Raw genomic sequence first — 18,023 nt, forward strand, 5'->3', positions numbered from 1 at the left:
CTCGTATCGCTTTTGTTGGTGTATCTGCCACACCGTAATCTACGGGATATACGGGCAAAATGCATTTCGGTATCGGTCAAACAATATTAATTTTGTTTTGCTTCTCTTGGAAAATTTACAGGAGACATTGCTTTGCAGTTTACTGCTTTTATGAAACTCTGGCACATGAATCATGACGAATGTATCCTACCTCAATCCATACTTTATCAAAATATATATCTTTTGGAGACCCCGAAGTGGAAAACTGCTTTCCCCCGGCATTCCCGCCACTTTACAAAACCAGTTTAACTTGTATAATTGACTTGGAAAAGACAGATGCATGAGACATCAGTCAACACGTTTCCTGAAGAAAGTTTTTTTTTTTTTTATTTAAGCCTTCGCCCACGGGAACCCTCCGAATCTATTCAATCCCCTCCCCGTATTTCGACTTTAATTTAAAAAAAATATCGTGTTTTAAAACCATCGGCCAGGTAAATTGCGTTATTTGGTATAATAAAGCAACTTTTATATCTATATTTTTATATTTACATTCATCATTACTGATATTATTATAATTATTATTAATATTATTATTATTGTTCTGCCGTTTGTAATAATGCTCTAGCACAGTAAATTATATAACCCAACAGGAGAATGTCTAGGATACACTTTCCCTTTTTGGTTTCATGTATTAAAAAATAGTTTATTGTCTTTATAACTCTTTAAAGATTACTTTTGCTTGTATTGAAATCTTGGAATAGATTGAGGAGAAAATACTCTACAATTGACATGAAGAAGAGCTGTGGTACATTGAAGAACAGCCACACAGCCCTTTATTTATTCCACTCTGTTGAATTCAAATATTTTTAGAGCCCAATCGGAAGAAAGATGCATTTCTTCTACACACAGTAAAGAGGCTTAATGTGTGAAGTAGAAATTTTTGTAAATATTGACCCCAAACAGGAAGATTTTAAGGACTATATTTTAGGAATCCATTAAGAGTATACACATCTCACCATAGTCATCTAATGCGAGTGCCAATAAGCGCTTGCTGATTTTGTTAGAATTACATCTAAACATGCACATAATGCACTTGTAATCATGATTAAAATACCCATCTCACTATTCAAATCTTGTGAGCGCGAAGCGCGAGCTGAAAATTTAGGAAATTCAGACCCGAAGAGGGGCACTGTTTGTAGGAATTCACGAAGACCATACGTAGTTCACTTACCATATGATGCGAGCGCGAAGCGCGAGCTGAAAATTTTTGATATTCAGATCAGAAAAAGGGACATTTTAAGGACTGATTCTAGGAATTAATGGAGAGCAGACATATTTCACCAATCCACTACTGCGAAGGAAATGTTTTATATCAAGACCTTAAAATGGGGCAATCACTTTGAGTAGTCATGAAAAAGAAGCATACTATTGTACATAAAACAATAATAACTCGAAGTGCGAGGAAATATATTAGGCAGTATGTTGTATATTGACTTGAAAACGGGAGGATTTAGTATAACAGGGTTATATATCTCGTTAAACAGACAATGCGAGCACCAGGAACAATGAAGACATAGGCCCTGAGCAAATTATGTTTCGTAAAGTTATGAAAAAAATGTTTCTTATGTAATATAACATTACATAATTACGATATAATATGACATTATACATATAATGAACAATAATATCTTTTTTCCCACTACGTTTATTTTCCTTTCTCCCTCTTTTTCTCCTTTTCACCATTTTTTTTTTGGTCAGCCGATTGGGGGGGGGGCACGTGCTCCCCCAATGCCCCCCCGTAGTTACGCCACTGGACGTAGGCTTAAATAATAAAAAAAAATATCTTCAGGAAACATGTTAACTGATGTCTCATACATCTCTCTTTTCCAAGTCGATAATACAAGTCAAACAGGTTTTGTAAAGTAGCGGGAATGCCGCGGGGGAATGCAGTTTTGCCACTTCGGGGTCTCCAAAAGATATAAATTTTAACAAAATTAAAATATGGATTGAGGTGGGGTACATTCGTCGTGATTCATGTGCCAGAGCTTCATTAAAGCAGTAATCTGCAAAGCAATGTCTCCTGTAAATTTTCCAAGAGAAACAAAACAAAATTAATAGTGTTTTACCGATACCGAAATGCATTTTGCCCGTATATCCCGTAGATTACGGTGTGGCAGATACACCAACAAAAGCGATACGAGTAGCCGATGGAAGCTATTGTGTTGAGATTGCGTTATCTCGAATGACATACCATTGATCGCTTTATTGTCCGATTCGTGAGTGTGACTGTGACATAGAGGTTGTTTGGTCTCGTTTTAGCGCAATATCACGTCATACATTTTGACATATTTGCCCTCTTTCTAAGCAAATTAAGACACTAATACTGTCATGAAGCATATCGATGTTTTCGCTAATATATTCTCTTTCATGTAGAATGTTGACATTGTGTATTAATTGCTGTTATTTATAAAACAGTTAAGGATTCATGAAAAAAATACTCTGTTTTAAATTATAATTTGCATAATTTATGTAAATTAGGTAATAATAAACAAGGATATCTCAATCATTTTATGTCAATTTTCTTCCCTGTCTTACCCTAAGTCTTTATTTCCAATTTTAGGGCAGTTCTGGTTAAATATATATTCTGAAATACTTGTTTTACTATATCGACCTAATATGCAAATTTATGCAAATTTCTTGCTTATTTGCATAGATACAGCGTGTCTCTTTGGATGAATCCTTTTCTTTTGACTCAAGGAACATTTGTGCCAAGTGGGACATTTGTACTCAAAAATGCAGCGTTCACCCCTTTTTTTGCAGTTAACAAGTCTACTAGTTGTGGTATCGATCTCAAAATGAGTTTGAAGAGAATCCAATGAAATTACCAACAAAGCGTTTGTATGTACACACAGTGTAAATAAAAAATTTGTGACAAATAGCCCTGAATGAAAATGCGTAACTATTGATAAATAGGCAAAATAAGCATGGAATTTCATCTAATGTCGGGTAATTTTCGAAGCAATATTAAAACTTTGTCCCACATATGCTTTTCTGTGTTAGTGATCATTAGACTTATTGATTTTGAGCTAAGATTTCATGATTTTACAAGGATAAGTTCACATTAATGTACCAGATCATGTATGGTAATATTTTTGACAATTGATCTTAATTTAAAAGACTTTCTCATTAATTCATTGTTTGCTTCAACTACTGTGGAGGTGCCGTGGTCAAGTGGTCTAAGGCGTCCTGGCTATCCATGGAAAGTCCGGGGTTCGATCCCCGGCCACTTCACCTATGCTCTTTTATCCTGCATTGAAATAAATCTATATACTTTACGCATTATTTGTGCACTTATATCAAAAAAATAAAAAAAGTTGTTTACCTTTGAAATGTTAAAAATTTCATTTTGATGTAGGGCTTCTCCGTAACTATGGTAACATGACGGAGGCTGACGTTCAAGCTTTGATCCGTGCTATCCAGAGTAACTTGACGTTGGCAGATGAAGTTATAGAACAGGGCAATCAGCAAACACAGAATCTTATCGGCATCCAAAATTCCTTCTTAATGGTAAGTACCGTAATAAACCCCACATATTTTGAGATTAGGGGAGACAGGGGTTAGTTGGAACATGGGGTAAGTTGAAACATCGTTATTTTTTTTAACATCTGTAAAATAAATTTATGCAATACTGTCCTCAATTTATTGCAATAATAATTCAACACTAATGTATTATTAATATAAAAAAATTAGGGCAGTATTGCATGAATTTATTTTACAGGCGTTAAAGAAAATTACGTTTCAACTTACCCCATGTTTCAACTAACCCCGGTCTCCCCTATTGAAAGAAAAGGAAGAAGCCTGCTCCATGTGTGCACCAAGCGAAACAATTTCCTATAAATTTGTAGGTTCTATTGATTAAAAAGCATCTGATTTTTTTTTCTTCAATGGATATGAGTACGCACTTAAAAATGTCCATGCTTTCAATCAAAGCAAACCCCCCTAAACCACATTTTTATTGCATGATAGAGCCTACATGTACATGACGAAAGCCCCCATTTGAGAACACTATACCCAGTTTTTTGTCTCACCTGCATACAGAGTGAGACTAGAGGCGCCACTTTTCCGACGGCGGCGGCGGCGTCAACATCAAATCTTAACCTGAGGTTAAGTTTTTGAAATGACATCATAACTTAGAAAGTATATGGACCTAGTTCATGAAACTTGGCCATAAGGTTAATCAAGTATTACTGAACATCCTATTAGAGTTTCATGTCACATGACCAAGGTCAAAGGTCATTTAGGGTCAATGAACTTAGACCATGTTGGAGGAATCAACATCAAAATCTTAACCTGAGGTTAAGTTTTTGAAATGTCATCATAAATTAGAAAATATATGGACCTAGTTCATGAAACTTAAACATAAGGTTAATCAAGTATCACTGAACATCCTGCATGAGTTTCACATCACATGACCAAGGTCAAAGGTCATTTAGGGTCAATGAACTTTGGCCGAATTGGGGGTATTTGTTGAATTCCCATCATAACTTTGAATATTTATGGATCTGATTCATGAAACTTGGACATAATAGTAATCAAGCATCACTGAACATTTTGTGCAAGTTTCAGGTCTCATGATTAAGGTCAAAGGTCATTTAGGGTCAATGAACTTTGGCCGAATCGGGGGTATCTGTTGAATTCCCATCATAACTTTGAAAGTTTATTGGTCTAGTTCGTTAAACTTGGACATTAGAGTAATCAAGTATCACTGAACATCCTGTGCGCAATTCAGGTCACATGACCAAGGTCAAAGGTCAATGAACTTTGGCCGAATTGGGTGTATCTGTTGAATTACCATCATAACTTTAAAATTTTATGGATCTGATTCATGAAACTTGTACATAAGAGTAATCAAGTATCACTGAACATCCTGTGCGAGTTTCAGGTCACATGATCAAGGTCAAAGGTCATGTAAGGTCATGTTGGGGTTTTGTGTTGAATAACCATCATATCTCTGTAAGTTTATTGGTCTAGTTCATAAAAAGTGGACATAAGAGTAACCATGTATCACTGAACATCTTGTGCGAGTTAGAGTAGTTTTCAAAGTCAGCACTGCTGCTATATTGAACCGCGTGATGCAGGTGAGACGGCCAGAGGCATTCCACTTGTCTAAATCATGAATTCTCTTCTCCAAGTACGACAAACCCTACTGCCCCAAGTAAGTATCAAAACACCTGTTTCTTGACCTCGGTCCGAAGATAACACAACAGCCCGAGGGCGGTCCCGGCAAAGCATGCCGCCATTTTTTATTCACTTACTTTCCTTATTTCGAGGTCGATTTTCTTCGTTCGAAATTGAAAATGGACTACATGTAACATTGAATTTCTGAATACAATATGCCTTTGAAAACGTGATTAAATATTGAATACAATAATTTCATTCTGAAGGTCCTACTACAGGCAGAGAAGTCTTACGTAATAGCACAGCTGTTTATCATTTTGTCCCTGGCTCAACGCTCGTAATCTGGCCTGTGGAGGTGAAATTGAGACAGCGGGGATTACCTGGCCAAGTGGGGTTGATCAGGCGGGTGTTTCATAAAGCTGTTCATAAGTTAAGAGCGACTGGTGATCCTGTCTTGCGGTAAATGGTACACACCGTTGGCGATGATCACCAGTCATTTTTAAAGTTGCTCTTAACTTACGAACAACTTTATGAAACGACCCCGTGGGCTTGGAAATGATTTCAAAGACAATTTGGGGTCTAATACCGCAGTTTCCAATCTGAACTGCGGTCTTTCTCCAAACGGGGGTTTAACGTAATGTATGATAAGTATTGATAAATCTCTCCAATATCCATGTCGCTATTCCAATTTATTACTATATGTAGATTGGTAATTTGGGAATCAAATATTTCTATGTCAGCAAAATTCTTCCTGTGTAGGGTATGTGTAGAAAGTACATGTATCCTTTTGTATGGTCCAGAAACATGGACAATCAATAAATCTAAAAGATAGAATACATGAAGATGACACATACACCCGACTTTTAACGAGGGTACAAAATATTAGTTGGAGAGATCACAAAACGAAATGGAGATCTTCCACCTATCGCCACCACGGTTTTTAAACGTACAAGTAGTTTGAGAATTACTGATCACCGTTTCGGTAGGGAGAAGGAAGGTATTTCTGATGTATTTTTGTTGCCCCTCCCTCATAAATTAGAGATTAGAGGATGGAAACCTTTAAAGTTTGTTGATTGCAATATGTAGGGATACAAATAAATTGTTAGATGATATACCAAGTCTCATGTCAGATTGCAAAGCCTAGCGTACCATTGTTGATTCATTCTCGGATGCATCCGATTCATAGTGTAGTGTAGTTATGAAAGCATGAGCCCTTAAATGATTATGATGTAAAGCATACAAGAATGAAAGTGTTTTTTTATAAATATTCTGATTTTTCATCAAAGTTAATCTCTGTCTGCAGCTCTCTAATATTTCATTACAAAATTTGTAAAGGAAGTGATTAAAGGGCTGCTTGTAGATAAAAGTAAAAACAGTAATATGAGAGGTCACTAGAAGTAAATGGTTTAAATTCTAATGGCTCAAGAATGCTTCATTTGCTTTGATTGGTATGCAGATTAGGGAACCAAGGATGTTGTCTATTGTATTTTAATATTCATGTACATGTACGAAACATTTTTATTTCCTCATGGCAATGTAAAATAAGGTTTTATTCCTCATCTCTTGAAATTTCGAAATACAGATAACAGAGTCTATTGAAAACAAGACGTTCCTATTGGATTCCTTAGCATCGTTAGAGAACAACATCACTTCCCTTCTCTCAGAGTCTTCCAACTTTGATGGCACTGTCGAGGTGGAGACGGGGGTGAGAAGAAGTTCCGAAAGACTAAACCAAGAGTTGTTGGCGGTGACCAACACCATAGAGAACATTGTAACAGAGGCAGAAGGGAATTGGGAGTCGGTACAGACCCTCTACCAAGCGATCCTCGACTTCCAGGACCGCGCTCGGCAGCTGATAGCGGAAGTGGACTCCTTGCTTCTTGACGTGGAGGGTGCATCGCAGCAACGGCTGACGGTTGAAGACATCTTGAGCGAGCCCACCAGGACAGCTGAAATGGAGGTGAATTCCCAGCGCCTCAGCCTGATAGACTCTACTCAGGCCAGGTATCCATTAGAAGAGGCAGCCCAGAATGCTTCAGCAGCACAGAGACTGGTGCAGGAGGCTAACCAGACAGCGACAGGTGCCTATCAGCAAGCCCAGAGCGAGAGGACAATGTCAGAAGAAAGGGCATACAGGAGTGAGGTGGCACGGTTCAACGCTACAAGTGCAACCTTGGCAGCAGCTAATGCATTGTCAGTTGCGAGAAACTACAAGGTATGATCAAGTATTCTGCTATTGTAACTTTTTTGGGGTAAAATTTTTGCGGTGTTTGAAGACATTTTTGTTCTGTCTCTTATTAACAGGTGAAGTTAGGGGTCAACTAAAAAGAGAATAGGCCTTCAGAGAGTTTTAGAAGCAAGTGTTACATACATGTAGGATGCTGGGTCACACACAATTAATTTTCTATGCATATACAATTGTCTGTCATTTGACATTAGTGAAATTTGTATATTATGATTTTATTTTTTTCTTCCCTTCACAAAAATAACTATTAGTCATCAAAGTCAGCACTGCTGTTATAATTACATAATGCAGGAGCGACTGCCAGAGGCATCCCACTTGTATTAAGTTTATTTTATAACCATCATGTTTCTTTTTTTCAAGAATCTCTCTGACTTTTCAAATCCCCAAAATCTGTTTCTCAAAGGATGTTGCTCTGGAGACCAAAGCAAACATAACTCAAGCCTATGTGGACACCCTGAACCAGCTCTCTCAGCTGGACGATGCCCAGGTCAGAAGCCAAGAGGCCAGCGCAGCATCACAGGCAACGGTCAACATGGCAGTCCGGTCACCGACCGACATGGAAGCCCTGGTGAGGGATATCAACGCAACCGGCCTGTCTGATGCTGCAGTGCTCCCCCTGTTGGAGAATTCCACCACTACCCTGGATGAGGCAACAGCCAGCCTAGACACGGCTAGACGTTCCTTGTAAGTGCTTTGGCGCTCTTGTTGCCATGACAGTGTCTCCACCGTTGGAGGTCTTGTCGATTACGCGGAGCAATTATAGCAATTTATGTCATCATTTAGGTTGCGGAAATTCTCCCGTCTCTCGTGCAGAGTAATTAAAGGGATTGTATGGAGCTAATGCAATTCTTATGCCATACATGTAGTTTGTAGAAAAGTCTCTTGACTATCATTTTCTTTTAAATCATTTTCTTGTAAATCCATTTTCTTGTAAATTGTTCACAAAGAAATGAGTACCTGTCAGTTAATGCAGTAGCTTCCATGCAATGGTACAGAAGCTTGCATACTGTAAATATCATCTGAATATGTGTATTGGAAAGGTAAAGTAGTTTGCAAATTATTATGGTAAAGTAGTTTATTTGATACATGTATCATATGATAATTATATATGATGCTTTCAGGTTAATGTCCTTTATTATTGTCTGCTCTGATTGCATTGTTCCACCTCTTTCTATTTTTTGTCCTCTTTCTCTTTCAACCTGTTTATATCTCTCTCCTTAAAAATCATGTATCCTCCAAATGTATGTATCGTAAGTGTATGGATTCTCCCATCTCTCTCATCAGTGTATCTCCTATTTTGTTCTTCTCTTTTTCCTCAATGTCAATTTCTTCCTCATAAATCATGCAATTAGTACTCAATACATGTATATACCTGATACATTACAAAGTACATGTATGTGATCAGGGCCCAGTCTTACCAAAAGTCACGATTGATCCAATCAACGTAAGTCTATGGAATTCCATCGATGTCAAATTTGTTCTCTAGGAAATTTGCTCATTGTCCTTTGAAAACAAAGAGAAGCATACTGAATTGTCAAGAAGATAGTGAATATATGAATTATAGTCATAAAAAATATTTTGAACAAACATGTATTTTAGATGTTGATGTGGCTGGCTTTCCATAGTTGCGATTGATCAGATCAATCACAAGTCTTTGTAAGATGGGCCCCAGAACTTTGCAATGTGCATCAGACCTTGATGGCATTTCAGTGTCATGTTTCTTTGCCTTTTTCTCTATTCATCATTCAAATCAACTTGACCACAGTCCCATTTCATTAAGTCTTGTAATAATAACAAATTGACCATCAGCCAATCGGATTGAGGGATTTCAGTAGCTTTTAACTGTTACTGCAGTTTTGTTGTTATGACAAGTTTTATGAAACTGGGCCCCAGGTGGACGCGATCTTTCAGTACTATCGAAATTACACTCTCATTGTAGTGAAAGGCATTCTTTTTGACTCCTTTGATTTTTATACATTTATCCATCAGACAAGATGCCATATCGGTGAAATCCCAGATTGACACTATAGAATATGATTTATCAGAGGCACAAAGGGTTCGAGAGGCCACAGGTCAAAGGGACGTCGACACACAGAACATGGTCACCAACATCAGTCAGATAGCCGCCGAGGTGAGAAAAAGAAATCCATTAAATGATTCTAATAATTATCTGGTTATGCATAATGTGCCTAGGACTACACGGTACACAATAATTTAATCTCATCAAGTCTGACAGGGCATTTGATGTGAAATACTATTTGATAATCCCAGACTCTATGAAAGGCAATGTAAATGCATGTTTTGTACACTACATATTTTTGCTTGGCTCATTATTCTGACGTATCGTATTGAATGAAATACATAATGATAATGATATGTCCATTTATATAGTGCAGGTACTATGTGCATATACTCAACTGCGCTTTGATACTTGGTATGATATTATTACCGCGGCTGTAGCTAAGTGGCCATATTAATAGGCACTAAAGCATTCAAGGAATAAATCCTACCGGGTACATGTACCCATTCACCTCACCTGGGTCGAGTGCAGCACAATGTGAATAATCTTCTTGCCAAAGAAAATTACGCCATGGCTGGGATTCAAACCCACGACCCTCTGTTCCAAAGTCCGGAGACTAATTCCACAGGGCCATAACACTCCACACATATTCCATATGGGCAAATTTTTTGCCAGAGATGATGGCAATAAAATTTTATCTTTTTTTTTTTTTGGGGGGGTACTTTTCACAACTTACTGCCTAAATCTGCAACTTTTGATAAAAATTAAGATTTTAATGAATGGGGTTTTTTCAGGGCTCTTTGAGCACTTTGGGGGCAAAATCGCCCCGAACCCCAGTGTCAGGCAAGTGAAAATTTATATAGACAATTGCATGATATCTGTATGTTGTCCATTGGTTGTAAAATGTATGCAAGTAATGAGGAATGCAGGGAAATTCAAAATGAAACATGTACAGTGCCTCCCATTCTGGCTATATAGGGGCTAAGCTTCTTTTACAGCAGTTTTCTTGCTTTTCCCAATGTTCTGTCTGTCACAAATGAGTGAGAGAATTTGCGATTCGAAGGTGCTTCCCGGATTCCTGCGTCAAATACACTGCTGTGACTTTTGCTCAGATGCCTTACCAGAAGAGCTCTACTGTATCATTTTAACTCTGAATGAGGATAAGTGCCCCCCCCCTACAAATGTTTGCAATCATTTTCTAAGTGGTGATAATCAATCCAGGGCCTGGTCTTACAAAGAGTTACGATTGATCCCATCAATCCCAACTATCTGGAAATCCAACAATTTCAACAAAATACCCTTTGCTGTTCTTCCGTCTATCTGCAAATTAATTTTGGAAAGAAATCAAGCTTGACATTGTAGAATAAAATGTAATTCAATTCATGTGCATGAATAGGGGATTTACAAAAGAACAATATTGAATGACACAAGACAAAGTTTAGATTTATGCTATTAACAACATTTGTTTTATCCCATTACATTGTACATGTATTCAAAATTTGTTTAAAAATTCTTTCTTCTTAGGGAGTCCGAAGAATATTTAATGATGCTGATCCATTTCATGATTTTCTCCCGCCAGGTTCAAGCCCAGTCCGAGTCGAAGAACAGCGATGCCCAGGCCACCACTGCCCTCTTACAGGATTTATCTACAGAAGCAGCTGATGGTCAACAATGCTTCAGTGCTAAAAGGGCACAAGTACAGGACGCAGGCCGGAGAATAGACAGGGTCAAGCAGAGTGTAGAAGTGACCCAACAGGTTGGTCATCTTTTTAAAAAACATTGAATGAATCGGAAAACCTTTGTTTCTTTTTAGTCCAGGTAAAAGGTCATGGGAGGTCAACTGACTTGGTCCAAGTCTTGGGTCATTTGAAGTCAACCAACTTAGGATTTTGTTATCAAGTGACTGTTTTTTTTCCCTTTGTGAAAAGTTGTTCATCTTAGTTCATACCAAAATCAGCTCTGCTGCTGTATTTAATGGCGTGATGCAGATGAGACTGCAGGCTGTTCACTTGTTGAATTCTCTTTGATATTTTGGGGGTTGTTGTTACTTGTTTGTATTTTTTTCAATCGTTATTTCAATAAAAATAAACAAGAAATTAGATGATTTTGAGCAGAAAAGTTAATCATGATGCAGTTATTATTTTTGTACGCTACATTGATTATAATCTTGTTCTATGTACATAAACTGTAGTCCTTGCAAATGTCAGTTACATGTACTTTCCAAATTATGAAGGAAATCACTTTACATTTCAGGTTCTTTCTGACTGACGGTAGATTCATTCATATTCATTTGCTTATTTTTTTCATTTTCTTTTGTCTTGACATTTTCTTGAAGGTTTGCTCAGTATTTATTGTGCTTTTTTTTCAACTTGCTGAGTTAATCCCTTTATAACTTTGTGTGGAATCCGCTTCCTTCTATGAAATGTGCGCTAAAAAAATAACAGTAAATTATCTGACATTTCAAGAGTACCGGTGAGTGTTTCATAAAGTCTGTTTCTGACAAGGCCTTTCATGAAGGTGGGTGTTTCATAAAGCTGTTCGTAAGTTAAGAGCGACCTTAAGAATGACTAGTGAAACATCTTACATGTACGTGCTAAATAATCACCCATGAACATCACGGTGAATATCATTTACCGCAAGAAAGGATCACCAGTCGTTCTTAACGTCGCTCTTAACTTCCGAACAGCTTTATGAAACGACCCCCTGGTAAACATACTTTATGATATTGTATGGTTTCGTTTATTTTTTATTTAAATGTTAAGTGGACCACATCCTATTATCTTTGACTTTCGATTCTTATTTTTAGCTAGTGTTTATCAATATAGAGGCATAATCGGGATGTTGTGTTGTCCATAAGTAGGCTGTACTTCTAAAAAAAAGAGCTAGAAATAGTTTGTTAGTCTGTTTGCTTGCTGAGATTGTGAAAGGAATTCTATAATTGGAGAGAAAGGCGGAAGAGCAGGTGGAATGGTTATGAAATAGATTAAGAGATGGGCAAGAGAAGAAGAACAGGAGGAGAAAGAGGAAGAGGGAAGATGGAGGAGGAGAAGAAAGAAGCATGATGAGAAGATTGCAGGAAGAAAAGAGGAGAGGAATGATAATTTTAAATTAAACAAGGAAAAAGGAAGGAGAGAAAAAGGAGGGGTAGAAGTGAAAGAGGGAGGAGGAGGAGGAATAGAAAGGAAGGTTCCAAATATGTTTCATTTACTGGAGTTGAAGGGCAGCCTTAGGGATTCCAATGTCGTCTATCAGTCACAAATGTTGAAGTGTACTGTACATGTGAGACTCTTACATGTATGATTCACAACTTTACAACTGCTGGGGTGTTTCACAAAGATTGTCATTGTCATTGGCATCAGACCTCTATTACATGTACATGTACCTCCGAGACTTTCTTGTGAAATCAAACTTAGTCGGAGATGTACTTATATACAATCATGTAGTGGGTGGGCGAGACACAATGTGGCTATGGTGATGACAGTGAATTGTATTTCTTACTTTTCCCATTTCAGGAACTGAATCTTGTACTGTCCAGTGCAGAAGAAACGGCAAAGGAGATAAATGATTCTGAAAATGAAGCAGTCCTCAATTATAACCTTGTGCAGGAGGTTGATATGGCTGCCGCTTCCCTTGAAAGAGACTTGATCGGTATTGAAGAGATGACCAATTTAGACGGTACGTCAAGCATTTCATTTCATTTATAAGTTTTCACTTTCAAAAACCCAACATTTCATTCAAACATGTAATCATTCAAACAAACTAGGTTAAACTAAATGAAAGTAGTTGCAGTAAAACACTGATTTCGTGAGAGGTTATGGGTACATGTATTACTATATCATCGTGGATCTAGATCTGGTAGTTACAAAAACAGAATTTTGTGAAATCATAAAATCCAAGCTGAAAAACGATCACACTGAAGATCGCCTACACAGAGAGGCACATGTGAGACAGTGTATTATTACACAATTTCTTCCAGAATCCGTTGGCACATATTTTGTATTCATACAAACAGACATTTGGGTGGTTATTATATTGGATTCTGCAGGGCTCGACACTAGCGGCGGTCCGACGGTCCCAGACCGGTAAAAATCGCTGTCGGGCCAGTAGATTTTCAGAAATTGGAAGATTTACTGGTCCGACATGACCAGTAAAAATATCATTGTCGGGCCAGTAATTTTTCCAAAAATAGCAAGATTTAAGGGTCCGACATTACCAGTAATAAAAACCATTGTTGGGCCAATAACTTTTCCAGAAATGGTCAAATTCACAGCAAACCATTTCCCCCGTGAAATTCTGGCATTCACACACAGAATACACACAGAATGAATCACACGTAAGTGTTACTAGAGTACTATACAGCATGCATATACAGTGTACATGTAGTCTGCCACACAAACCACATGGTAAATTCTCCATTGGCCGCACGAATGAAGCCTGGCTAAACTCTGGCAGAAATCTCTCACATAACTGTGTCAAAATCCAAGGTTCATACTCATGAAAGGCTCTTATAATGTCCATATTTCCTAAAAATTGGAGCAACTCTGTCATTTGTAAGCAGTAAAAGGAGAAATTTTCACTTCTGTTTTGGTTCAAACAGATCGGGTTTTGGGTGATATCGTCTGAATACATAATAGCCCCACATATGCATTTATGTGTGTGTTGATACACTAATGGTATCTGACTTTCTTTCGTAGCTATTTTAAATGAGAAAAGAAACTGATAAATTATTTATAATAGTTTTAGCTTTCTTCCTATCTTTCTTTCCTTCTTATAAATCTTTCTTTATTTCTTCCCTCGATTTTTTTTTGCTACTGTCTTTTTTAATTTCCCTTGTTTTCTTTAATTCATTTTTTCTTTCTATCCTTTTATAAAATATTTTCTCTATATTTCCTTTTTCTCTCTCTTTCTTTCTGATATTTTCTTTCTTTAGTTTTTGAGTCCATCCATCCTATATTCATCTCTTCTCTTCTTCCTTTCTTTCCTTCCTTCTTTTTACCCCTTTCTTCATTCTTTGTTAGTCCGTCTTTCCATCTCTCCTTTTACCCTTTCTTTTTTATTGCTTCTTCTTTCCTTTACTACTTTCTGGATTTGTTCTTTCTTTCTGTATTGCTTGCTTCATTTCCTTCCTTAATTTCTTTTTTTCTTTTCTTTCTTTCTTTCTTTCTTTCTTTCTTTCTTTCTTTCTTTCTTATATTTGTTCCTTCTTTATTCCTTCCTTTCCTTCTTTAGTTCTTACTTTTTTTTCTTCCTTCACATCTATCCTTTCTTTACCTTTTTTTCTTCCTTCCTTTCTTTTATTCTTTCTTTCTTTTCCTTCCTTCCTTCCTTCCTTCCTTTCTTTTATTCTTTCTTTCTTTTCCCTCCTTCCTTCCTTCCTTTCTTTCTTTCTTTCTTTCTTTGTTTCTGTCTTTCTTCGTTTCTGTCTTGCTTTCTTTTTGTCCTTCATTTTCCTTCATTTTTTTTTGGGGGGGTAACGAAAGGCTAGAAAAATAAACTTGCGCCTTTTCTTAATGTTTTCTTTATTTTTTGGGACCAGTAGATTTTAGGTTCGGACCAGTAAAAATTTGAAAAACTGGGTATCTACTGGTCCGACATGAATAGGTTGGACCAGTAGAAAAAATGGGTTAGTGTGGAGCCCTGGATTCTGTAAAAAGTCATTTTGAGATCGTTCCCACAACTGGCTTTTATCTTCAATACAAATGTATTTGGTGGGAGGATCACATAAAGCACGAGTGACTTTTTAAAATGATACTGATGCCGACAAATTTAATGTATAATTATTTGATATCAGGAGAGCATTTCATCAACATTTTCGTCCGACAACTTGTCAGGTCTGACAACTCTCCTTGATAATGATTGGCTGAGAGGCACTGTTCCTATGGTAACTGTCGGATAAAACAGTACTTGTCGGATAAAACGTCTGACAAGTCCTTTCATGAAACGCTCCCCTGAACATCATTGGTGATGCGAGTGCTATTTTCAGTGCATTTGCATGGTGACACCTAAGACTATGAGAGGGAGTGGAATCCACACCCCTCTAATAAGGATTGCTGTACACGTTTAAGAAAATACCTTTCAAGAGAAATACACAATGACAAGTAGTGCTTCATACTTTTACATATTCTTCCCATCCCTGATGATTGGAACCTTCAAGAATGAAGTTAATACAAGACTTTGATTCTTTTTTAGAAATCTTCTAAGTAAAGCAATGAAGACGTTGCCAACTTGGATATTCTCGTGTCTCAGGAAATTAATGTACATGTACATACTTACATGTATGATCCAAGTTTACATTTATTTATTTGACTAAATATTGCTATTTTATTCTGTATGAAGGAGCTTTTCTTCCATATAGAAACCATGTGTTCAATGTCGATTTCATATTTAAACAGCAACATTAATCCTGCTTAAAAATGCTATTACATGTACACAACACAAACACGATCAGTGGCACCGATCAGTGTAAAAAATATATAGCTGATTATGGGGAAATTGTCTTAAATTTCCGGCTCTTGTTAGGAGAGCTTACTACGCAGTTTGACCCATCACAAGAGAGATCGATTCTTGAATTTGCTTGTGTAGGCTTCCACTGCGAAGGCAAGTTCAAAGATGTTTCAAAACCCAATCGTGTTCAGTGTAGCATTTTGTTGCATTCGCGATGCTGAAGGTCGTGTTTCCGTACTTACCTTTTTCAGCATTTAAATTTACGAATCGTGATCTGAAAGAATTTACGAGCCGCAACATTTCTTCATGGGGCCCTTTTTTAAAACAATTTTTTTTTACAGATTTGATTGCACAGTACACTACCCAGAGGCAAGAGATGGAACAGCTATCCTCGGACTTGGATAACATGGAAACCACACTTGATACCATCCTAGCCAACCTTCAGGGTATCAGTACAGATGATATACAATGCAATGACTGATAGACTATGACAAAGCTGCCAGTTACTTTAATCCTAAGTAATTGAATTTTAAGGGGGAGGTGACAATAAATAGGATTTTCCCCTAGAAATGGGATTTTTGAAACTTAAAATAAAAGATTTTTGTTATGTTTTTTCAAAATATTGAAGCAAAAATGGGAGTTTAAACTTGAAAATAGGATTAACAGAAATGAAGAATGGGAGTTTTTCACAGTTAAGCTTTACAGCCCTGCTGTGAGGAGACATGGAAGGGGAGGAGGAGGGGGGGGGGGAAGGAGGAGGAAGTTGTCCGCAGGCACATCCAGGCTTTCAGGTAGTGTATAATGTAGATTATAATAAGCCATGCCCCCAACACCCTACATGCACCTAAACACCATGGAAATATTGATGTTTTGTTACAATTCATGAAGCTTTATATTTGCTGCATAAATTCCTGAAATACACCCTTATGTAACAGCTGACATTCATGTACAAAAGGGACGTTGGCCCTGCAGACACCGTCAAAGAAGTAAGTTTTTCACAACCGGTGTGTTGGCTCAGTTAGTAGAGCATCCATCTCACAACAGGGAGGTCAAGGGTTCAAACCCCATCCGCATCAGACCAAAAGACATTAAAAGATGGGAGTTGCTGCTATCCTGTTTGGTGTTAAATGATTTAATGGATAGAGCAATTATTTTTCAGAGTATATCTACATGTATGTCGGATTTCTATTTCAAGCAATATAAAAATATGGATTTTTCATAATCTTATCTGAAAGCGCTGCTTGTTGTGTACAAGTATCAATTATCAAGATGCTTGATATATGGTTATGAAGTTTCATCATCATATTGCTGTCCGCTTTGTGGTGTGTGTGATATGGTTATGACTTCAATCTTCATTGTTAATTGATGCATGCCGTTAAATTTAAAGTTGTTGCATACATGTAATTGTAATCTGATTTTTTATTACTGTACATGTAAGCAAAGATACTACAAGGGGAAGATTGGACAGTACATAGACCGCGTAATGAAATGCTTGGAGCGCCCCACAGCGTTGAGTAAGTAACGACCTTTTTTTACCTTTGCGTATCACAAGATGGTTGTGTACAAAACCTATGAGAGAAATGGCGAAGGGTTGAAGGGATAGACTATTTTTACATTTCAAAAAAAAAAATTTCAATATTTTCCCCTTAAATTTGAGATGAATATATTTCAGATGTTTCTTGGTAAGAAAATGTGGAAATATTTTCATGAGCCACCCTTGAGCCCTCTCCAAACTCCACTCTCTCATTTCCCCCATATGTTTTATACACAGTCGCGTGCCGATATGCGAAGGTTTACTTACTCAACGCTGTTGGGCGCCCTTTCCCATAAGCATTTATCGAGCGTTTCAAAAAATCGCCGAAGTGTCCGCTCTTCCCCTTGTATTATCTTTGATGTAAGTTTTTGAATGGGTTTGAATTTAACAGACTTGACTGGGATGTTTAAGTACTGTCATCATACATTGCTTTCCCCTTTGCTGGATTGAGACATGGCTGTCATAGAAGTTTCTACATGCGTATAAATTGTTTTTATTGGAGTGTATTATTTTATATGGCGTGTTTGTTATTTATGTTCTACAATTATAATATCAAAAATTGTTTTGGTGTTTTAAAGGCTGATTTTCCTGTTTTGTGTGCTGAAATTTACTAAAGTTAATAT

At 37.2% G+C, this 18,023-nt stretch overlaps 1 protein-coding gene across 1 annotated transcript in view; it reads left to right on the forward strand.

Moving 5' to 3' along the window:
• LOC121428978 (laminin subunit beta-1-like) overlaps nt 1-16,437 on the forward strand; it is a 91,200-nt gene extending 74,763 nt beyond the window's left edge. Inside the window, exons 29-35 of the mRNA XM_041625874.1 lie at nt 3,395-3,546; nt 6,740-7,372; nt 7,806-8,086; nt 9,392-9,533; nt 11,002-11,178; nt 12,935-13,097; nt 16,208-16,437. Of these exons, the coding sequence (XP_041481808.1) occupies nt 3,395-3,546; nt 6,740-7,372; nt 7,806-8,086; nt 9,392-9,533; nt 11,002-11,178; nt 12,935-13,097; nt 16,208-16,347 (1,688 nt within the window). The 3' untranslated portion in view covers nt 16,348-16,437. The remainder of the gene's footprint in view (nt 1-3,394; nt 3,547-6,739; nt 7,373-7,805; nt 8,087-9,391; nt 9,534-11,001; nt 11,179-12,934; nt 13,098-16,207) is intronic.
• Nucleotides 16,438-18,023: the final 1,586 nt, after the last annotated feature.

This window comes from Lytechinus variegatus, chromosome 15 (assembly GCF_018143015.1).
Source record: "Lytechinus variegatus isolate NC3 chromosome 15, Lvar_3.0, whole genome shotgun sequence".
In the NCBI taxonomy this organism is placed as follows: Eukaryota; Metazoa; Echinodermata; class Echinoidea; order Temnopleuroida; family Toxopneustidae; genus Lytechinus; species Lytechinus variegatus.